Raw genomic sequence first — 24333 nt, forward strand, 5'->3', positions numbered from 1 at the left:
GTCTGGTGTGTAATCATATCATCTAGTTTGAGCAAATGACAGTCCTCTAACTGGCTGCTGCAGGCACAGTTGCCATATAGGCAGAATTTGTTTTGGACACCAACCACTTCCCTTTTCTACCCTCCCAATATTCAAAACCTCTAGGCCCCCATTTCCTTTCCCATGGCCTCATGGCAGCCCTGTTCCCAGTATCTGTTAATCTCTCCATGGAAGCTCCTCCAAGTGGGAGGATTCTCAGTGTCCAAGACTTTACTGTCTTGGCCCCAAAGATTTTGGGGAAAGGAAGACTTTGTAGTGACAGACTGAGTGATCACCGGGTCAGAGAGCTGGGCATGTTTTTTGCTTTAGTTTCCATAAGGGTAAAATGGGGTGAAAGTCATTTCCTCAAGGGAGTCATGTAATGACAAAGTGAGTCGCATGACTGTTAAATAGAGCTCTCTACAGTTATTTAAATGAGCGTTATGCCTCCCTACTTGTCCCTATACCTCTAAAAAGAGACCCTAAAGCCACAGGTGTGTCTTTTCTCTTTTCTTCTTATTATTTTTTCTGCTTTTCTTTTTTGTTGTTGTTTTAAGACAGGGTCTTATGTAGATCAGGTTGGCCCCAAACTTCCGGTGTTACCAAAGCTGATGATTGCCTCCAGATTTTCCTGTCTCTGCTTCCTGAGTGCTGGGATTACACGCATGCATCACCATGGCTGACTTATTTGATGCCAGGAACAAACACAGAGCCTTGAACATGCCAGACAAGCACAGTGTCAGCTGAGCTATGTCTTGAGGCTCTGTGCTTGGAATCTTTTGAGAAAAGATCTTTCTCTATAGTCTAGGCTAGTCTGAAACTCAACGTTAGACAAGGCTAGCCCAAAGCTTACCATTCTGTTTTGTAACCTCCTAGGATTACAGGGGCACCCCCGGCAGGTGGTTTAGCTCCAGCACTGTCTTGTAATAGGAGTTTGTAAGTTGGTGCAAAGACAGGGACAAACACCCAGGTGGGCACATTCCTCCCGGAAAGGGACCAGGGGTGACTGGAACTCTACGGGGACTCAGTTTCCCTCCTTTTCTCTCTGCCCAAATATACCCATCAAAAGATCAGAGAAGGGAGGCTGGCTGATTTGTGTTTGTCAGTTGTTTTGGAGCCAATTATATTTTTACTGCTGTCAACATTTCAAGCTGTCTCACCTACCATACTCCTTCTACGTGTGTCGGAACTCATTGACTAGTGCGTTCTAGGTTGCAAAGAGGGTTGCCTTTTGCACCTGTCTTTAAGTCTGTGTCCATCAGTTCAACAAACACACACAAATGCTGCATGGCTTCAGAGCAATTAAGATAAGTTCATGGAGAGCCCCAGGACATTTTTCAGAGTAATTGTGGTAGTGACCATTGTATTTGAGAACTGGCTGGGGCTGTATGACTGTGTTCGGGAGCTGTGTGTGCCTGAGGGAGTGAATGTGGAGGATGGGGTGGGTGTCTGTCCTTCAGAGTACTCTTGGTGGACAGATCCTCAATTTTTACAAAGGGGAGGGGCTGACCTGACATTTGTCTATACCTGTATGGTGTTCCCTCCTGGTCTAGCCTTCTGCATGACTTAGGCTCTGTGCTTCCATCCCTGTCCTGACTCCTTTCCCAATAAGCACAGGGGACCCCACCTGTGATAGCTGGGACAGGAGGTCTTGGGTCTTGACTGAGCAGGTCTCATGTCTACCACAGGATGTCCTGGTGAACTGGAATCGTAACAAGAATGCTAGGTCAAACCTGGGGCTTTGGTACCTGTTGCAACATGCTAATTAAAGAATCAAGGAATTGGAGAAAACAGCAAACAGTCTTAATTAGTGTGCATTGCAAAAGGAACAGATAAAGGGACCCAGAGACTCTAAATTCAGAGTATTGATGTGAACTTTAGGTTTAAATAAAGGGAGAATTGGAGTGAGGCAGGAGAGGTATGTGTAATCACACAGTCCTGGTCAAAATATGGTGCCCCGTTTCAGCTCCAGACGGCTACAGGTTTTATCCCAAGAGGTTGTTACATCTTTTGATCGCCATCATCATCAAAGAAGCCTATCTGGTGTTTGCTAGACAACTTTCCCTAGGGCAGAGCGTCCAATTCTGGACATGGCCTGTGCTGCCCTAGCGACCTTACTGATCACTGTGGGACTGAGTGAAGGGCAGTGCTTTTTAGAAGAAGAGTTTCTAAGGCTCCTTATAGGAATGTCTTTTGGCTGAAACTATTCTCCTCCAGCATGGACCTGTTGTTCCATCCCCAGCTCTCTCAGAACCTCCAGGCCTAGGGCCTGTAAGAGGCCTGGGGAGTTGTTTCCAGCTCCACTATGGGCCACTTTTAAATCAAGTGGCCCGGTTTGGGGAGAGTTTGGATGTGCCCCTCCTGGGACTTATCAGAAGGAGGAGGGGTCAGGAGGAACCTGGGGAATGACAGCCTCGCCTCTGACCTTTCTTCTTCCAGCCAGTCAGTGTGGGTGGTTGGAAGGGACTAACGCTTCATTTCCTCCTCATTTCCCAGGGCATCCGGCTGGTATCTTCTCCTTACTGTTTGCACAAGCCTCCTAGCACAGCCTCTGTGGCTGAGAAGAGAAACGTCAAGTCAGGATCCTTATGGCTACTGAAGCTGAAGAAATCCCCAGAGATAGCTTATATCTGCTGGGGGTCTGGCTTGTGGCTCTACAGATTGGTTGCTTCCCTACACTTCCCTTCTTACTCTGTAAACCTGTGTCTGTCTCACCCTCCCAAGAGACAGGGACAGTCACACAATAGAGTGCAGTTAGGGAAACTCAGTGTGGTCTCCAACTGGATATGAGCTGACTGCTTCTAGAAAACCTTCTAAGAACTGTCTCAGGCTGGAGAGGTGGCTCAGCAGTTCAGAGTACTTGCCAGTCTTCTAGAAGACCCCAGTTCAGTTCCCACACCAGGCAGCTCACAGCCAACCGTCACCTCCAGCTCTAGATGGATCCGATGCCTCTGGCCTCTTCCTGTTCTGGTCTCTATGTCCCTTGTGCTTCCTCTGTGACTTGTGGGCACATTGCTATGTTTTGGGTCCCCAGAATAGGGCTGTATCAGGGTCTTTCCAGGCAATCCTCCCTTTTGCCTGTGATGTCCCTCTTTCTGCTGGTTCTAAGGTTGGCATCGTCTCCATCATGAATCTACACAGCAGGTTTTTAGTAAGCCTTCACCAATATTCAGGGACCAAGCTAGTCAGGCCCTGGACTTTAGTCCTGTAGAGCCCCCTCCCTGGGAACAACTCTGTGTGTGTGTGTGTGTGTGTGTGTGTTTTGTTGTTGTTGTTGTTTGTTTGTTTGTTTTGCTTTCTATTTTGACAAGCTTTTGCTATATAAGTAGTCAGTGTGGCCTGCAACTCCAGGCAATGATTTTGCCCCAGCCTCCTGGGTGCTGAGATTACAAGTGAGATTACGCTGTGTCTGGATGGGGTGGTAAATTCTAGAGAGTGTCTGTGATACAGACCCTAAGAAGTCAGGGCATGCTTTCCTGAGGAAGCAAGACTTCAGGGACGCAGGGAAGAAGGAAGAGGAGTGAATGCAGAGAGAGGTCAGGGGTAACTGCTGCAAAGACCCAGTGACAGCATCTGGGGAGGTGCCCGGCTGAGTGAAGAGCTGGGGGGAAAGCAGAGAAGTGGGGAAAACGGTCTGATCCAGAGAGAAGCCAGACACTGCCATACTCATGGCTCAGCCTGTCGACTTCCCCCCACACTGTCCCAGATCCAGCCACTTGTCTCTGTCTCCAGCAAAACACCAAGGACCTGAATTGACCAACTCCAACGGAAGCCTTTAGGTTTCGCCATTCCCCAGAGGGCGCTTGGCTGCCTCTTTCCCGGGCTTCTAGACAACAGCACACCTGTGACTAAAGCCATGGAGGAAGGGTTATGGCAAGCAAGAGAGTTTTCTGGAGGTGGCCCACTGTTTTGCATGGCTGTGGTGGGTGGGCTCTTGAGAGGCATGGACCCCAGAAGGTTCGTCTCAGGATTGCTTCTCACTGCTGATATTCCTTTCGTACCACTATTACATAACCTAATGATCCCTGTGCATCAGCCCAATCTATTGGCAAATGTTCTGCAGATCAATATGAAGATGTACTTTCGTATAATAATGCTGTTTAACTTTAGGAAGAAAGTTTAAGGGGATGGTTTTAGTTGTTTTGCCAGAAAGATATAATAAAGTTAGAATCAAGAATAGAATGTAACCTCTCCTTGTAGAATAGTAAGTAAAGGCTGCAAAATAAGGAAAACAATGAAGAGAAATGGGCTTGGGACAGATGTGTGATCAAGGGAAAACATTCATTCTAGATCAGGTCCAAGGATGAGAGGCCATAAGGTGTGCACTGTGATAAAGCAAGGACATGTGAAACTGTTGCTTTGAGCTTATAATGAGCTTATAGAGTGAAATGCCACTTTGAATTTAACATCAACACCCTTCTGTAACTCCCTTTTGTGTAACATTTTACCTATGAGGTAATTTCATGAAGAAGTCTAAGAAGCTATATAAAGGCTGAGAGAAAAAAAATAAACTGTTGGGGCTCTGCTCCATCCACCAAATGTGTGTTTATATATACATATATGTGCATCAACCTCAGTACCTCAGTGTCGGCTGGGACCCCGGTACACCTGGTTGTTTTTCTTCTTGTCTTTTGGAGAGATTCTTTATGTCCATGCTGTAGTTTCGACTCTTGCTTAAACAAGGGTGATCTTCAACCTTTACCACTCAGATCTCTCCTTTGACCTCTTGGTGTTTACTTAGTGATCTAAGTCACTCTATATCCAAAGCCAAACTTATGAATGGTCCTTCTCCCAACCACAGCCCTTCTCAGAATTCCCCTGTCAGCTCAAGGTCCATTGCACATTTATATGAGGAACCTGAAAGTACCTGAAACGTTTTTCAGTCACTTCCACATCTCACTGTGATAATGAGGAACATGGATGTCCCTGATACTGTCTTTGTCCCTTCCACATCCAGAAACTGAGTTCTGGTACCTTCTAGTCGTCCCCGAATTCATTTTCAATTCTCATTTATGCAGCAGCAGCTTGGGTCTAACCAGTGACACTTGCTTCATGATTTCTCCAGCTCTTATCTCATGCCTCACACCCACTCACTGTCCTCAATGGGCCAGTGAAGCTTTGTAAGCCATACACAGGTGCCCCTCCCCCCACATTCTTTCATCTACTTCAAAGTTAAAACCCCTGTACATCCATCAGCCCTCTAAGATGAAGCAAAACAACCCTCCTTTCTTCCATAGCAAGGTCCTATCTAGCCCAGGCTAGCCTCAATATATAGCCAAGGATAACCATTGGCTTTTGATCTTCCTGTTTCTACCTTCAAGGTACTAGGATTAAAGGCATGTACCATTATCCTCTGCTTAAGGAAGATGATTTCTTTTTCTTAAAACATGGCCTCACTATGTATCCCTGACTGGACTGGAATTCACTATGTACACAAGGCTGGCCCAGAACTCACAGAGATCCACTTTCCTTGGCTTCCTAAGTGCTGGGATTAAAGATGTCTGGCTAGGAAGATTATTTTTAAGAGGTCAACAAGATGCATCATGGGCTCACATAGCCCTTCCTTTTCTGCAATATTGATGTATTTTGTGGGATTTGGGGGACACTGCTTCCTTGCTTAGACTCTGGAGTCTTGGCATAGCCACTACAATCATCTCTGAGGGAGGGCAATTCTACAGATTCCTAATCTTGTCAGTTTCATGTTGATTCTTCTTGTTTTCCCCCTTCATTGTTGGTTCTTTTAAGTTCAGCTAAACAGTGGACAGGTCAATTATTCCTTGGAACATTGTACCACAACCCTCTACTCTCCATCCCCTGAAACCTGAGCATCCTTATTGAGAGGGGCCTGTGTTTGTTAGTTTAGTCTGAGGGAAGACTGGACTGTGTTTAAACTTCACTTTTGCTCAGTTCCCTCTTAGTTTTGAATCTGTAATCCAGGATATTTCCAGGATATTTTCGTGTCTCCTCATATTTCTCTGACTTCCATTGTAGCCATGGAAATAAAGAAGCCTTCTCTTGCCGGGGAATTCGTCTGGCTGTGGACTGGTTTAGAGACAGAGGACACACCTACATCAAGGTTTTTGTCCCATCTTGGAGGAAAGAGCCATCAAGGTCTGATACTCCTATCAGAGGTATGCCGCCCATTGTCCCTCAAGCTAGTGGTCAGTTTGCCATTACAGGCTTAGGGTCTTTCTCCAGTACAGAAGGGGCCACGAGAGCCCTGACCGTGAACATTGAGCACTTGCGTGCAGCACTTCCTCAGAGAGAACAGAAAGGGCACAAAAACTTGTTGAATGGATAAATAATCTCTAACTTTTACTTGCCCACTTATAGACAAGCACATTACTTTATCATTTATTGGGAATGCATTCACAATAAATGACAATTGTGTCATACAACGTTTCACTCTCTAAAGACTGGGTCTACACTTCACATCCAATACGTAGGATCTGAAGGAGATATTTTGTCACGGTACATTTGCTATTTGCCAAATACCTCTCCAATTTCTTTATTTGAAGAAATGGAAATTTACTTTTAGTGTTTTCATTTTTCATTGCTTGGGATCAAACTAGAGGCTTTCTGCAAGCTAGATCAACAATTCTATTAGACATGTTCTTCTAGTATGTTTTATTTATGCATTTCATATATATATATATATATAGTGTGTGTGTGTGTGTGTGTGTGTGTGTGTGCACCCAAGTGTAGGTACCCTCAGAAACCTGAAAGACTGTTGAACTACTTGATCTGGGGTTACTAATGGTTGTGAGCTACCCAATGTGGGTCCTTGGAACTAACTCTGATTCTCTGCAAAGACTGCCCATGAGCTAATTTTTTTTTCTGGCTCCCATCCCATCTTTATTTATTGAAAAAAATTTTTTACATGAAATATATTTTGATCATGTTTTCTCCTCCCCTAAATCATCCTAGACTGTCTACACCCCACTCTTTACCCAACTTTAGATTCTCTCTCTCAGAGTAGCAAAAACAAAAACAAATATAGACAAAAAAATAAACAAAAACAACCCCAACAAAAACACAAGATGAAAATGAAAACCAACAACCAAAATACTAACAAGACAAAAAAAAAAAAAAAAAAGCTCAAAAAAGCAAAATTAAATAAAACGCCCACAAAACTACTATTGAGTTTATTTTGTCATTAAGTCAACCACTCCTGGGTGTGGGGCTTGTCCTGAGACATAGTTGATATATTCAGTGACTCCATTTTACCAGCAGCTCTTATTTGTAGAGAACTTCTTGATGAGGGTTGGGGGGCCTTGTATTCAGTTCCCCTACTTAGTGCTGGAAAGGTATCTGGTTTGAACCTGTGACGATCTTGTGTGCTGCCACAGTCTCTGAGTTCATATATGCGTCAGGCCTCTTGCATCTGGAAGACATGGTTTTCCCTCTTAGAATCTTTCTGCCTCTTCTGCATAGATCCCTGAGCCTTGAGGGGTGGAATCTGATAAAGACATCCTATTTAGGACTGAGTGCTAAAGAGTTTCTAATATTCTGCACATTGTCCGGGTGAGGGACTCTGTGTTAATTTCCATCTACTACAAGAAGAAGTTTCTCTTGTTTAGTCTGAGTGAGAAACTGGTCTATGAGTATGGCAATATGTCTTTAGGAGTCATTTCACTGCTCTGTTCCTACACTAGATCTTAGCCAAAAGACCGAGAAGCAATAACTGCTCTGTTCCTTTAGCAGAATAATAGTAAAAGGTTTTCCACTAGGCCCATGACCTGTCTGGTTGTAGGCTCTTGTCCACTTTAGCAGTGTCTCACAACATGGCTCTGAACTCCAATCAGAAAGTGGTTTGTTACTCCCAAAGCAGTTTGTGCCACTGTTGAATCCATGTGTCTTGCAAGCTTGTTGTAGGTTGTGAGGTTTGTAGCTGGGTATTATTAAAACTATCTTTCAGTGTCATGATGCTAGTCAGTGGAGGGGACGCTACCAGTTAGGCATCAACTCGATGACTCATATTTGACGATGTAAATAAGTTGTGTCTTCAGCAATAGAGATTTACCATGAAGACGTGGAGAGTAACCATTAGCCTGTGATGTCTGAGGGTTGCCATGGGGCCCTTTGGCTGATGATGGAATAAAACATAACCCATTCCCAACCCTGGAGGTTTTACTTGGTGGCATAGGAGGTCTACTTGGGGCTTTGTCTCTTCTACTATTTGGTAGCTCCATATAGATTCCTCTCATGTATGTATGTGTGTTAGGTGCATATATGGCTTTTCAAATGGCCTTAGCTGTTAGCTATTTCCCCCCATGGTCCCTTTTTTATCCTTCTCTCCCATCTTCTAACTTATTTAGCCCCCCCTATTCTGCTTTTCCTTTCATATCTCCATAAACATATATTCTATTCCTCTTCATTGGTAGATACACTTCTCCATGCTAGTTACTTATGGGATAACCTCAGTTATTCAGATTCTAGCACACGTATTGAAAGGCTGACATCCACACACAAGAGAAAACATGCAATCTTTGTCTTTCAGGGTCTGGGTTGCCTCTCTGAGGATGATGTTTTCTTCTATCTCCACTCATTTACCTGTGGACTTCATAATTTCATTTTTGTTAGCAGCTGAATAACATTTTACTGTGTAAATGCACCATATTTTCTCTATCCATTCATCACTTGATGGACACCCAGGCTGTTTCTAATTTCTGCCTATCATAAACAGCAGCAATGAACACGGATGAGCAGATGTCTCTGTAGCAGGATGTGAGGTCCTTTGGGTATATGCTCAAGAGTGGGATAGCAGGTTCTTGGAGTGGATCTGTTCCCCTCTCCCTGAAGAACTGCCACACTGACTTCCACAGTGGCTGTACAAGTTGATGGATGAGTGTTCCTAACCCCTATCCTCATCAGCATGGCCTGCCATTCGTTTTATTGATCGTGGCCATTCTTGACTAGTGTAAGATGAAATCTCAAAGTGGTTTTTATTTGCATTTTTTTGATGACTAAGAATGTTGAACATTTCTTTCTTCCAGTGTTTCTCAGCCATGTGTTTCATCTGTTGAGAACTACCCTCTGTTTAGGTCTGTGCCCATTTTAAAAATTGGGTTGTTTTTCCTCCTGTTCAAGTTTTTTAGTTCTTTATATAGTTTAGATACTGATCCTCTACTGGATATGTAATTAGTAAAGATCATTTTCTATTCTGTAGCCTGCTGCTTTGTCCAAAATGACAGTGTCCTTTGTGGTGCAGAAGCATCTCAGTTTCATGAGGTCCTATTTATTAATTGTTGATCTTAGTGCCTAGGTTAATTGTGCTCTGTTCAGGAAGTCTCTTCCTGTGCCAGGGAGGTCAAGGGTTTTTCTCACTCTTCTTCTGTAAGATTCTGGGTATCTGGACTTAAGTAAAGGTCCTTGATCCATTTGGAGTTGAGTTTTGTGCAGGGTGATAAGCATGAATATATTTGGATTCTTCTGCATGCAGCCATCCAGTTAGACGAAGATGATATCTTTTTTTTCCAGTGTGCAATTCTGGCTTCTTTGTCAAAAATCAGGTGTCCATAGGTGTCTGTATTTACCTGAGTCTTCAATTCAATAGCATTGATCAATGCATCTGTTTTGATGCCCACACCATGGTGGGGTTTTTTTCTTTGTAAAATAATCTATTTATTTTTAGTTTATGTACATTGGTGTTTTACCTGTATGTATGTCTGTCTATGTGAAGGTGTCAAATCCCCTGAAAGAGTATGAGCTGCCATGTGGATGCTGGGAGTAGAACCCAGGTCCTCTTGGAAGAACAACTAGTGCTCTTAACCACTGAATTATCTCTCCAGCCCCATCATGGTGGTTTTTAAAAATTAATTTATTACTTTTTAAAAAAATTTATTTATTACTGTAGGTCTGTAGTACAATTTGAAATTGGGGATGGTGATAGCTCCAGCAGGTTTTTATTATTATTATTATTATTATTATTATTATTATTATTATTATTATTATTATTCAGGGTTGTTTTAGCAATTCTGTTTGTGTGTGTATTTCCAAAATTGTCCTTTCAGTTTCTGTGAATAATTGTCTTGAAATTTTGATGGGGATTCTTACTTCATCTATAGATTGCTTTTGGCAGGATGGCCACTTTTACAATATTAACCCTATTGATACATGAACACAGGAGATTCTCCTACTTTCTGGGGTCTTTAATATTTTTCTTAAATGTCTTAAATTTTTTAGTATACAAGTTTTTTACTTGTTAGAGTTACCCCAAGATTTTTCTTAAGTTTTCTTTATTTTTTCCCCAATTTTTATTAGATATTTTCTTCATTTACATTTCAAATACTATCCCAAAAGTCCCCTATATCCCACCCTCCTGCTCCCCTACCCACCCTCTCCCACTTCTTGGCCCTGGCGTTCCCCTGTACTGGGGCATATAAAGTTTGCAAGACCAAGGGGCCTCTCCTCCCAATGAGGCTATTATAAAAGCTATTGTTTCCCCGGTTTCTTTATTTGTCTGTCATTTGCATATAGGAAGACTAATGATTTCTGTGTGTTCATTTTGTAACCTACTACTTTGCTGAAGGTGATTATGAGTCTTAGAAGTTTCCTAGTGGAATTTTAAGTGTCATTTATGTATATAATCATACCGTCTGCAGATAAAGATACTTTAACTTCCTCCTTTCCTGTTCAAACAAATCCCTTTTGAGCTCCTTCAGTTGTCTTGTTGCTCTGGCTAAGGCTGCATGGACTATATTGGATAGGCAGGGAGAATGTGGACAGCTGTGTCTTGTGCCTGATTTAACTGGAGATGCTTCGAGTTTCTCTCTGTTTAGGTTGATGTTGACTGTGGGCTTGCTGTAGATCGTATTTACTATGCAGAGGTATCCCCCTTACATCCCTGGTTTTTCTAAGACTTTTATCATGAAGAGATGTTAGATTTTGTCAAGGCCTTTTCTGCATCTAATGAGATGTGGTTTTGCCTTTCAATCTGTTTAGGCGGTGAATTATATTTATTGATTTATATACATGAGCCATCCTTAGGTCTCTCAGATGAAGCCAACTTGATCATGGTGGAGAGTCTTTTTGATGTGTTTTTGTATTTGGTTTACCAGTATTTTATTGAGAAATTTGCATCCATGTTCACAATTTTCACTTTTCACTGGATCTTTGTGTGGGTTTTGTATTCTGGGCAACAGTGGCCTCATAAAAACAACTCGGCAAGACTCCATCTGTTTCTATTTTACAGAATACTTTGAGGAGTATTAGTGTTAATTACTCTTTGAAGGTCTGGCCCTGAGCTTTTCTCAGTTGGGAGGCTTTTTGTTAAATATTGCTTCTATTTCACTAGGGATTATGGGTACATTTAAACTGCTTATTGGATCTTTATTTAACTGTGATAGGCCATGTATATTAAGGAATTCATCCACTTCCTTTAGGTTCCAGTTTGGTGGAGTATTCTTTGAATGCCCTCAGTGATTGTTGTAATGTCTCCATTCTCATCTCTAATTTTATTAATTCTGATTCCTCCCATGGCCCCTGTGTATGTGTGTGTGTATGTGTGTGTGTCTTTTTACTTAGGATAGACAATCTAAGGGTTTGATAGTCTTGCTGATTTTCTCAAAGAATCAACTCTCCATTTCGTTATTTTTCCTATTGTCTTTGTTTCTGTTTCATTAATTTCAGCCCTGAGTTTGATTATTTCCTACCATCAGCTCTTTTTATTATTTATTATTATTTTTGTATTATTTTTTCTTTGTTCTAGAGCTTTCAGGTGTGCTAGTAAATTACCAATATAAGGTCTCCAGTTTTTTCTTTTCTCTTCTCTTCTCTTCTCTTCTCTTCTCTTCTCTTCTCTTCTCTTCTCTTCTCTTCTCTTCTTTTCTCTCTCTCTCTCTCTCTCTCTCTCTCTCTCTCTCTCTCTCCCCCCTCTCTCTTTCTTTTCCTTTTTTTACTGTAGGCACTTAAGTCTATGAACTTGCTTCTTAGATTAGAACTTGCCTTAATTGTGTCCCATAAGTTTGGATATGTTGTGTTTTCATTTTTATTCAATTTCCATCTTGGTTTCTGTCTTGACCCAGTTTTTAAGGTGGTAAATTGTTCAGTTTTAAGAATTTGTGTGCTTTTGTCTGTTTCTGTTGTTGCTAGTGGTCAGTTAGAATGCAGGGTGTTATTTCAATTTCCTTGTATGCGGATGAGACTTTCTTTATATCCAAGTATATGGTCAATTTTGTAGAAAGTTCCATGAGAGCTGTTCTTTAGTGTTTGGATGAAATGTACTGTAGATATCTTCCAGGTCCATGTAATTTATGATGTTATTCAACTGTTTAGTTTTCATCCAGATGACCTGTCTGTTTTCAAGTGTGGGGTGTTGAAGTTACCCACTATCACTGTGTGAGGGTCAATATGTGATTGTAGCGGTAGCTGTGTTTCTTTTATAAGCTTGGGAGTCCTTGTATTTGACGCATAAATATTTATAATTTTAATATCCTCTTGGCATACACACACACACACACACACACACACACACACACACTTTTCCTTTAATGAGGATATAGTATCCTTCTTCATCTCTTCTGGTTAAATTTTGGTTTGAAGTCTATGTTTGTCAGATGTTTGGTTCTTGAGTCTGTTTGCTTAGAATAAAATTTCCCATTCTTTCACCCCAAGGTAATCACTATCCTTGATGGTGAGGTGAGTTTCTTGTATGCAATAGAAATATGAATCCTGGTTTTTTTTTCCTAATCCAACCTGTTTTTATTGATGAATTGAGACCATTAATATTGAGATTTATCAATGAGAAGTGTTTATTAATTTATATTATTTCATTGTTGTGGTATGTATGGTTGTTGTTGTGGTATGTATATATGTTGTAGTATGTATGTATGTAGTTGTGGTATGTATGTTGTTGTGGTATGTATGTATGTATGTTGTTGTGGTATGTATGTATTCCATTTCCCCTTTTATTCACTCCTTTGGTATTATTTATTCTTTTCATCTTCCTGGGTATAGTTAACCTCTTTGATGGAAGTTTTCTTTCTAGTGCCTTCTATAGAGCTAGATTGGTGGGTAGAAATTGCTTAAAATTGTTTTTTAATAATGAAAAATTTTCCTTAGTCAATAATGATTGATAATTTTGCTGGGTATAGTAGTCCTGGCTGCCATCTATGGTCTCTCAAAATTTGTCCAGGAACTTCTGGTTTTCAGAATCTCCATTGAAAAGTCAGAGCTGAGGCCCATTGGGGAGGTGGAGTTCTCAGGGAGTGAAGATGTGGTGTGAGGAGGGGCTCCTGCAGTCAGGCTGCTACAAAACCAACAGTAAGTCTGAAGAGACTGTAACGGAGGACGGGAAGAGCAGTCAAAACTGCCTACCTGTACTCCAGCCAGTATGGCCACTGTCATGTGAGTTGTCGGGCTTAGCTGCAGGCACTGTTACCCACGGATCCATCTCACCAACCCAGTTTGATCAGATACAGACCTGTCCTTGTGCCCTGGGTTTCTTTTCTAGAACGAGGCTTCTTCCCAGAAGCAGGGACGACCTCAGGTATTCACTGTTGGTTTCCCTCTCCAAATCACCTTCTTGAAACAGACAGGAAGCAAGGCCCCTGGGCCTACCACACACCCCAGCGGAAGGACAAGGAGGACTTCTTTCCCAGAGAATAGCACATTGAGGCCGTTCTCCTTGCCAGCAATGTCTTCCTCTTCTTTATAGAGACAGTGATGGACATTTACTGGGCTATGGCTCCCTCGACACTGTATTGTTGTCTCTGCTTCCTGTCTTCCTAAAATCTGTCAACATCTGAAGTTTGGCTGCCATCTCGTAGCCACTTCCAATGTGAATGTGGCTCTCTTTTGTACCGTTCGACTATTGCTTCTATAGGAATCATGTCCTGAGTTGGATCCCTGGGACCCATGGGGTAGAAGGAAAGAACCAACTCAAAAGTTGGCCTCCGACCTCTCTATGTTTATTTCTTTATGACAGAGTTTTGCTATATAGCCGTAGTCAGTCTGGAACTCATTTTATAGCCAAATTAGTGGTAATTCTCCTGCCTCAGTCTCCCAAGTGCTATGTGTGCTAACAAACTAGGCAGGAATAAAATTTGCCACATTGAGATAAAAGCTTCGGCCTACGAACAGACAACCAGTGCCAAAAGCAAACAAACAGAAATGAGAACGAAGAGTGTAGACTGGGGCAGGCTGTGCTTTCCCGATGGCCTGCCCCTCCTGTTTCTGCTTTCCAGTGCTAAGTGCTAGCATTTCAGGGACAGGCCACCATGGCTCATTTTGTGCAGTGAGGGATTAAACTCCAAGCTTCATGCAGGTACAGGGAGGCACTCTGCCAACTCAGTCACTTCCCTAGTCCTACACTTTACATTTTACTCCAAATTAATGAGGCAGGAACAGGAACCCACAGAAAGATGACCTATTTCATATATAAGTCTTTTATATAAGAAAACCGTGACTGGGCAATAAACATAGGCAATGATGCTCGATCCCAAGAATAACCAGAAATAAATGCAAAATAAAACCGTGTAAGGGATCATATTATGCCTAGCAGGCCAGAAAATATTTTAGAGATCTGCCCCAGGTGGTTCCCTGAGTATCCGTGCCAGAGACTCACTGGCTGAAAGTGGCAAACATGTGAGCACAGCCAGAGCGAGTCACCGTACAGTAAGTGAACAAAGAAACCATTGTATAAGTATGGGTAGGGACGGTTTCCTCGGGTGAAGTCTAAGGCAGGGCCACACTGAAAATGGTCCTTTCGCATGTGTATCTGTGAAAATAAAAGCGAAGGGGGCTGTCAGTATTACATTTTATAACAGGCTATCTCAAGGGAAGAGAAGCTTTGGACCGAGATAGGCATCAGGGTGCTCCAGGCAGGGCACACCCCATTCTCAGAGTCCATGACGCTTTTTACTGCAAGTACTTTAGGTGCGTTGTACTATGCACTTCTGTGTTGTCTGAGGCAGGGTCTCCTGCAACCACAACTCCTGCTCCGTCTGCTTTTACTTCCTGATACCAGGACAGTAGGCATTAAATGTAAGTCAGCCTCAGTGGTGAGGGTGATAAGCCCAGCACTCAGGAGGCAGAAGGGGGAAACGGTGAAGTTGAAAGTCCCTTAGAAGCTGTCCGGCTCTGACAGGCTGGAACAGGGATGGCGACAGATGGCTCAGGGTGGGCCCCCGGGCTAGGAGATGGGTCATTCCGCGGAGCCTTGAGTCAAGTCTCCCCCTGTGGTCGCAGAGCAACACGTGCTGGAGGAACTGGAGCGGCAAGCTGTGTTGGTGTATACCCCATCCCGCAAGGTGAACGGCAAGCGAGTGGTCTGCTACGATGACCGCTACATCGTGAAGGTGGCCTATGAGAAGGATGGCATCATTGTCTCCAATGACAACTACCGAGACCTGCAGAACGAAAACCCAGAGTGGAAATGGTTCATCGAGCAGCGGCTGCTCATGTTCTCCTTTGTAAATGACAGGTAAGGGGTGGAAGGCTGCGTGCCGTGCAGTAACCAGGACTCTTCAGGCCGCGGAGGCGGGGGGAGGGTTTAGCTCTATTCCGCATGGTGTCCTCTCTCCTGTGTCCGTGTCTCCTGTTTCTCTTATTTCATATATGAGCCTTAAGTCAGTCATCGTGCAGAGTCGGCCTGGAGAGATGCTCAGTGGTTAAAAGCACTTGTTGCTCTTGCAGAGAACCCAGGTTTGGTTCTCAGCACTGACATGGTGGCTCCCAACCATCCCTAACTGTCATTCCAGGGCATCTGATGCCCTCTTCTGGCTTTCATTGGTACTAGGCATCCATGTGGTACACACACACACACACACACACACACACACACACACACACAGGCGGGGACAAAACACTCATATACATAAAATAAAAATAAATCTAAAAAGTAAAAATTAAAACTAAAATAGTTATAATGGAGGAGGGATTTCAACTCTGTTGTATTTCCTTTCAAGTTTAAAAACACTGACTGAGGCTGAGAGCATGGCTCAGTGGTTAAGCGCGCTGGCTGCTCTTCCAGAGGACCCCAAGTTCTGTTCTTAGCACTCAGGCCAGCCAGCTCACAACCCTCTCTAACTCCAGGTCCAGGAGGTCCAATACCTCTGACTTCCAAAAGCATCTGTACTCACATATGCAGACAAACATAGTTCTACATAATTAATACCGATTGATATCCCAGGCTGGTCTCGAACTTATGTAGTGAGGGACCACCTTGAACTTCCGGTCCTCCTGCATACACCTTTTAAGTATTACATTGGACACTGTGTCCAGTCTATGCCATGCATCAACTTAACCCAGGGCTTTGTGCATCCCAGACAAACATTCTACCAATGGAGCTTCAACCCAAGCGCCTTGATTTCTGTTCCAGGCAAAAATCATTGACTCTTAGTCTGTGATCTCTGACAAGCCTCCTGGCATGTGGTTTGAGACAAAGTCTTTGACCCTATAATGACGCAGAATGCCTGTTTAGTCGGCATGTTCCCAGCATGCTTGGCACCTAGTAGGAACACAGTAGCTAGTGATCCAGGATGCAGGAATGAATGAACAGTGACTACGGGCCAGGCAAAGAGGAGTCGAGAGGAGAGAAAGAGGCTCTCCAAGTGGCATTCAGTTCACTTGAGCCTAGGAGAGTAGCGCTTGACCCCAAAGCTGGGGAGGTGGTATAGTGCAGTGGAAAGAGCTAAGGCTTTGGACCCTATGCAGTGATGTCCTCAGAGACTCTGCCCTGCTGAAGTAGAGTGGACCCTAGAGAGAACTGTGTCCTATACATACGGGGTAGCAGTTATTCCTGGGGACAGGTGTGGAATGCCACCTCCCACTGCCACCTGTTCTACACCTGGGAAGCGATCCATGTCCCCCCTGAACCCAGGACAGATGCTTCAGCAGCTGCACTGTAGTGTGTCCCCCCCCCCCCCCCCGCGCCATTTCCAGATCCATGAGTTAGATAGAGGCTTTCTCTGTCCAGCTTCTATCTAAATGAATCTGGCAAGTCAGGAAATGAGATTTCAGAAATCCTCACTGAGGGCTCATGGGCCATGGCTGCCTCTAGCCTGGTGACAGCCAAGGCCCTGGCCAAGTCCTTCTAATGCCTGGCTCTCTGCTATAGGGAGGGAGGTCAGAAGGTAGGGGCGGACAGCCTGTGAGTGAGGGCGCCTGCCTCAGTGCCCTGGGCATGTCCGCAGGGCCCTCTTGGTAATCTTGGCAGCTCTTGCTCCTGAGAGGGGGGGTGGTAATCCTCTGAGAACTTTTAATAACTGTAGTGGGCGGCTTCTCAGACTCTTGATCAGGTCCCAACTCCACGAAGAAGCCAGCTGTGTGGCTGGAGCCAAACCCTGGAGTCTGCACTGGGTCAGAGATCACTCAGCTCTGCAGGGTGGGACGTACTCAGCTTTTGGGAGATGGTAACTGTGAAAGACAGTGCTTCTCCCCAGTTCTCCCACCAGAGCTTCATTATGGACTGGAAGGGGCTTCGGGGACAAAGGGATTTATTGGAAATGCAGGGTCTTAGCAAATGGGAGGGGCTTTGTTGTTTGTCTTTATTACTTTTTCTCCAGAGGCATTTTGTTTCTGTGGCACTGAACCCAGGGCTTTGTGTACATTTGGTAAGCATTCTATTGAAGCATATTGGTACCCCTCCCCCCACCCTTTTTAAATTTTATTTCCAGTTAGGGTCTCACTAAGTTACTCAGGCTGCCCTAAACTTGCAATCCTCCTGCCTCAGCACTCACAATAGTGGGATTACAAGTATAAGTGACTGATGTCCAGCGTTTGAGCCATTTTATTTTCTGCTTTGTGCCCTGAGCATTTGGAAAACACAGTCCCTTCTTTGTTGAGGCTCTGTGCCAGGGAAGAGGAGCAGGCAGGAGACAGGCTGGCATCAGAGGACTATGTGTGCAGAGCCAAGACAACGCCAGAAGCTGAAGCCAAGGCCAGAGGTTCCTCCACACCCAGAGTTTATAAAGAATGGGCTATGTTTCCTCTGCTTACCTGCTGGTGTCTTAGATCGTCAATATTGACCCTGCATCTGCCTATATGAGAGGCATGGTGTAAGAGGACAGGGTGGAGGAGTCTGCCTTGGTTTCTTGGTCTGTTGCTTTGATAAAATGCCCTGATTGAAAAAAAAAAAAACAAACAAACAATTTAAGGGGGTATTTAGATTCATGGTTCCAGATTACAGCCCATCATAGTGAGAGCAAGTCATCGTGGTCAGAGGCTGAGGCAGCTTGTCATGTCTGCAGTCAACAAGCAGAGAGTGATAAATGCTTTGGCCCAGTTCACCTTGACTCCTCTGTAGACAGTCTAGGATTCTAGTTCTAGGGAATGGTGCTGCCCACAATGGATGTATCTTTCCACCTCATTTAACCCGATAAAGATACTCTCTAACAGGCATGCCCAGGGCCTGTCTCCCAAGTTATTTTCAGGAAGTTGACAGTTGAGATTAACCATCATCAAGCCCTAAGCCTCCAAAGGGCTTACACAATTCCCAAGTTTCCTAGGAGTTAACTGTTAACTCCTTGGACTTTCTCAAACTTCTGTGAGAGTGATGGGGAGGGGTGGGAGGCCAAGCATTAAGCTCTTCTTTTCCTGCATAAAAATCACCTAGGAAGTTGTTAACATGTAAATTTCAGGGGGGAGGGATCTAATTCTGCCTAACAGGGGCAGCGCAACGCTTCAGTCTGCATTTGTGTAGCAAGCTGTAAGATGATTCTGAACCTACTGGCCAGCACCACATTGGGAGAGGCTGATGTGAAGAGATGTTGTGGTATATGTACCTTCTTGGTTGCATGGTCATACCATGCGGGTATTTACTCTCTTGGGTGGCTCAGGCCTCCTCTCCCAAGCCCCCATATAGATACCAGTGGTAAGTCCCATTCACTCTTTTTTTTTTTTTTTTTTGGGTTTTCAAGACAGGGTTTCTCTATAGCCCTGGCTGTCCTGGAACTCACTTTGTAGACCAGGCTGGCCTCGAACTCAGAAATCCACCTGCCTCTGCCTCCAGAGTGCTGGGATTAAAGGCGTGTGCCACCACACCCGGCTGTTTTCACTCTTAAAGTGGCCCCTCTGTGGTTATTTTTCAGGTTCATGCCTCCTGATGACCCCCTGGGCCGCCGTGGACCAACACTAAGCAACTTCCTAAGCAAGAAGCCAAGGCCCCCAGAGCCATCCTGGCAACACTGTCCCTATGGTGGGTAGCACCCAGGTTTTGTGGGCTCTGGCAGCACAGTGGGAAGCTCTAACCTGGCAGACAAACAACCTGGCTTCCAGCCCGAGCAAGCTCCACCCTCAACCAGTTACCTGACGGGGGGACGGGGACGGGGGACACTTGCATTTCCGGACTGCAGTTTGCCAGCAAGGATACTCAAAGGATGAAGTGACACACCCATAGGGTTGGATGTAGAGCCACACTCAGAGGGATACAGCTGTATCCTCTGCTCTTATTTTATTAGATCCTTCACTGCGTCCTTGGTACAGTATATTCTTAACCTGCCCCACTGTCTGCTCTACTCCCACCCTTACCAAGTTGGTCCATATTAGCCATTCAGAGTTAAGGGCTTCAATCCAAGCTCCTTCCCTACCTGCCTTGTCAAAATATTTAGTGCTCCTGACTTTTGTGCTTATGACCTTGTGCTTGTTCATCAAGACATGAGTGACATTCAAAATCGTTTCTTGTTAGAACGAATATGATTATCCTTCTGGGCTGGCCCAGAATGTCGGGTTGAAGCGCTTGGGGTTAGATGGTCAATTATTTGGTACTTTGCCCACCCGTCAGAACAGGTATAGGGAGAAGGCATGTGGCCATTAGTGGAAACCCAGGCAGTGCTAGATGCATGATCTTCCACCACCCCTCCTGCGGGCTCCATTCTTAAGGTCAGGACCCCCGGGCAGGTAGAGGGTAAGGGTAACATGACTTAGTTGGACCTCAGACTATGCTCAAAGAAGTTCCTGATGGGTTACTTACTCAGCTGACCTTGGGGGTTACAGAGCTCTGAGCACTGTCTTTCAGGGGGTGGACAGCAACAGAGTCAGAGGCCTGGGGAAGGGCATGGCCTAGGCGTCATAGCCTCTGCTCACCGCAGGTCTCATCCCACGCTCCCTCTGTCCTGCCTCTTCTAGGCAAGAAATGCACCTACGGGGTCAAGTGCAGATTCTACCACCCCGAGAGACCACACCATGGGCAGCTGTCTGTGGCCGACGAACTCCGTGCCAAGACGCGGGCCTGGCTGGGTGGTGGCGCCGAGGAGCCGCGGACACCGAGCGCCCGGAGCCGTCCTACAACAGCCCGGCTGCTTCCCCAGGAGCCCGGCGAGCACGACCTCCCGCCAGCCCCGCAGCCCGCGGTCCTGGCAGCTTTGAATAGGAGCTTCGCTCGGCTCACCTTCAGCGACACCGCGGCCAGCGGCGTCGTGTCTCAGTCTCGTGGGCCGGACTGGATGCCCACGGGTGTCCCCACGTCCTGGGCCCCACCATCCCTTCGCGCGGGCAGCGCTGCCACCATAGGGTTGCCAGGTATGCGGAGCCTCCGGACTCCGAACAACCCGCTTTCTCCGGGCGATCTCGGGTCTCCAATCTGCCCACAGGCCCGGCTGTCGGAGAGACACCGTTCCAGGGACATGCACAGTGACCTGCCTCCCCAGCGCAGACCGCTGGAAGATCCGTGGGCTCTCCTGCCCAGCTCCTATTGTTATCTGAACCACTCGGTCTGGTCCGAGTCGGCTTGGGGTGAGGACATCTTTAGAGGACCTTCGGAGTCAGCACAACCTGTCGCCAATGGTGGGGGAACACGCCCTGTGCACTGCAGCTTCTTCCCACCTGACCAAGACCACCCTGTGATGGCCTCGGGTCCTCCGCTCTCCGACATGGCTCTGCTCACCCTCCTGCAGAGATCCCAAAAGACCGGTGCTCCGTTGGGGGATCCTTAGGAGACAGGTTCATAACATTGTAAGGGGTGGTGGCCCAGGCTTGACTGGCAGCTTGGACGGGTGGGATACAAGACGCTTGTTAGTCTGGATGTGTCATTAGGTTGGACGCCGTTTTCTTCAAAGGTAGTCGGTGGAGACTTCTTTCTCATCCTCAGTGGTGGATACCCGTGGGGACCTTGGGGATGCTCCCTGAAGCCAGGACCTGCTGCATGGACAGGGTGATTTCTGCTGTGTTTGGAAGGCTTTGTCGGGAATACATCTGTATCTGGTTCTAAGCATCTACAAATGTTTCAGCTGGTCATCACCGCTAATCAAGGAGATCAAGCTGAGTTTGATATAAACTCTTGTTGTGTAAGTGTGTGTGTGTGTATGTGTGTGTGTGTGTGTGTGTGTGTGTGTGTTTAGAATTCTAGAAAGCCATGAGAACTTAACATGTCATTGTAGTTGAAAGATTGAAAAAGGCTGGTAAATCAGTCTTGACTTTTGTGGTGCCCAATGATGTTTAACATACATGTTCAGGTGACACGAGAAGGAAGGCATTGCTGCCTGAGTTTACAAGTCACTATTGATAATTTCACTCATAAGGGAACCCAGCCTTGTTGTGTAAATTTTACTGTGGGGCTGTCCCAGGGACACCTGATCCCAAGGGTCTTCTCACTGGGGCTTTATTCTTTTTGTACATGCATACCATATTACCCACACATCACAACACACACATACACACACACACACACATGCATGCACATGTACACATGCACACGGCCTTGCTTAAGACTCAGCCTGGCTCTTTTTTTTTTTTTTTTTTAATCAGCCTTTCTTTGTGGTGATTTTATAAACTCTTCTAAATTGCACCTTACAGAGATAAGATTCCAGTCTACCCACCACCCCCTCAAAAAACAAAAACAAACAAAAACAAAAACAACCCAAAAACCCCAGCAACAACAAAAATCAGTTTTTGGGTGGGTCAGCATAGATTTGGATTCCGGCGGAGTTTTTTGCAACTTCACTTAGTTGTGTCTTCTAGATAACTTTGGCTCTGGGTTTTGGGGGAAAAGAAGCTCATTCATTTACAAGGGACAAGAAATGATACGGTGTTTTCGGGGCATGGGCCCAGCATCCTGAGGGACCCCTAGCATCTGTAGGCAGCACCCATATGTTCCAATTACAATGGTAGCCTGCCAGATTGTAACTCATTTGTTCATGAGGGAGTTGGTAGTTCACTTGGTCAGAGAGAGTCAGAAGGGACCTGCCAGTGGGAACTCTTTGCCAAAGCCTCCGAGCCCCTGCAGTGTGATAGGTACATTTGGGAAACACCCCTTTATTACTAGTCACATTTGTTGGCATAGCAAAGGTATGCCTCAGGAAAAACTCGGCTGCGGTATTCATGGTAAACTCAACTCCTTGGTACCAGGGCAGCCATATGGCTTCCTGGAAGTCCTCCCTCTTTTAAAAACACAGTCTTAGCATGGCTCATTAGAGATCGTTCCTCACCTCCTTTTCAAAGCATGTGCTGTTCTCAGAGTGTTGCTTCTACCTTTAGTCCCCGGTCCTGAAGACGGTCCACTCTTTCTAGATCCTTTGAATTTTTTCCCTCGAGTGCGTGTGTGTGCCTGTGCATGTGTGTGTGCATGTATGTGTGGGTGCATGTGTGTTTGTGTGTGTTTCCTTTCCACAAGACTGTTAGAGTAGGTGTAGCCTTCTGACTTAGATGGCTATGTTGTTATGTCAGCTACCGCTTGCTTCTGCTCTTCTCCGAGACTGCTACCTGCTGAGAGACCCTTGAGACATTCCAGAGACATATCCTATCCTACAGGCTGACTCCAGGCACCAAGAATGGATCAGCGGGGGATGGGCCTCCCCACTCCCCCTTTTAAGCACATTCTCTTAGTAAACTTGCCGGCCTTGATTAGAGAAAACTTGTCTTGGCCTCATTATTTCTCTTGCAGTCTAGTCTCTTTCAGCCCCAGCCTGCCTTCCAGAAATACTCGGTTCATTTAGGCCACGGTTCCATGCTTCGAATCAATGCATTGCAAATTGATAGTTGGGAACGTTTAAACTGCTCCTCTGAAGGCAAGTTTGAGTTTTAGTAAGCTGTAAAGCTATTTTATTTGGTTCACTGTGATTAAGCAAAGTACAAGAGGGGGGAAAGGAGGTGTGTGCGGGGGGGGGGGACAACAACACATCTCGGATGTAATCACCTTTGGAAAATTCCAAAGTCTTAGTATGTCCTTGTGACACAAAACCGTGGATGAGAGACATAGATGGGCTATCTCTAGTTGCATAACTGTTACCATGCTCCAAAAATAAACCACCTTTTCCACACCTGGACTCTAGTGTCAAACCATGTGTTGATTTCTCTTGTCAGTTCTTTTCTCCACTGTTCCCCCCTCCCAGCACCCCCCCCCCCAGGTTTAACAGGGTGGGCGAGAAGTCTTGGCTAATGTCCAGTTTCCGTACTCCCTCCCGGGGGGGGGGGGCAGCTGTGATATGCTAGAGCCTGCCTTCCCCCTCCCCCAGAAGTAGCTGGACTCCTTGCACGTTAATGAGCAGGCTATTCCCAAGACCACAGGCTGCTCATCAGTTGGCTAGACCCATTCCACATCCACCAAAGAGACTCCAGAGTTTAGCTCCCCCTTCGAAACTCAGAAGCCGAGGGAGCTCTTCCCAGTGTCTCTCCCCAGGGGAGGGGCCAGGCTGTGCTTTCCCAGAGGCTCCATCTGGAAGGAGGTTTGAGGCTGAATCACAGGATTTGAGTGTTGAGCCATAGAAGCAAGAAAAGCTGCTGCTTTCAGTACTGTTCTAAGTAAAGTGAAGTCCAGCTTCAGTTTGATGTGAAGTCAGATGGAGTGCCGTGGACCAGATGTCGGCTGGCATGGGTAGTTTGGATGAAGTCACAAGGGCTGGTAATCTCTGAGAGAAGAGTCCCCTATGGGAGTAGAGGGGAGCGACAGAGATCTTAGAGAGGGGAAGGGACTTTAAGGAACAAGGAAGGTAAGATTTAGGGACTTGGAGAGGTTCATGGGCATCACGAATCCCACCACAAGGGGGCTCCATGGAGCCAGAATCAGGTCTGTAATCCGTGGGGTCTTGTGCAGCAATTTCAAGATGGTGACAGTGGAGCATTAAACCAAGCACGGGGCTCTTCTAAATACAGAGTCCTGTGTCACCGCACAGGACACCTTCTATGAAACTCTAGAAAGAAGGTAGGCACGAAGAGATCACTCTTAGCACCCAGGGTGAGCTCAGCAAAACACGGAGTGATAAGCAGTCATTGTCCAACACACTCGCTCGTGCACAGACACACACATACAGGCACACTCACACGCACACACATTTATGCACACATGCTCTAAACCATGCATGAATATGCACACACTCTAAACACAGACACACAGACACACAGACACACACACACACACACACACACACACACACACAAACA

The 24333-nt window shown here is 45.5% G+C and overlaps 1 protein-coding gene and 1 non-coding gene across 5 annotated transcripts in view; one reads left to right on the forward strand and one right to left on the reverse strand.

Moving 5' to 3' along the window:
* Nucleotides 1–23219, forward strand: part of Zc3h12d (zinc finger CCCH type containing 12D) — a 38075-nt gene extending 14856 nt beyond the window's left edge. For 3 of the 4 annotated variants that reach the window (XM_006512724.2, NM_172785.3, XM_006512723.4), the window contains exons 3-6: nucleotides 6010–6149; nucleotides 15208–15442; nucleotides 19050–19156; nucleotides 20086–23219. In XM_006512724.2, coding sequence (XP_006512787.1) covers nucleotides 6010–6149; nucleotides 15208–15442; nucleotides 19050–19156; nucleotides 20086–20891 — 1288 coding nt within the window. In that variant the 3' untranslated portion in view covers nucleotides 20892–23219. Of the gene's footprint in view, nucleotides 1–6009; nucleotides 6150–14731; nucleotides 15004–15207; nucleotides 15443–19049; nucleotides 19157–20085 lie in introns of those variants that run through there. The other variant, XM_030245080.1, reaches the window with a different exon arrangement.
* Nucleotides 1183–1303, reverse strand: Gm24726. Its single transcript, XR_003949124.1, has one exon. It is a non-coding gene; the product is annotated as a small nucleolar RNA SNORA40 (small nucleolar RNA).
* Nucleotides 23220–24333: the final 1114 nt, after the last annotated feature.

This window comes from Mus musculus, chromosome 10 (assembly GCF_000001635.26).
Source record: "Mus musculus strain C57BL/6J chromosome 10, GRCm38.p6 C57BL/6J".
NCBI classification, from domain to species: domain Eukaryota; kingdom Metazoa; phylum Chordata; class Mammalia; order Rodentia; family Muridae; genus Mus; species Mus musculus.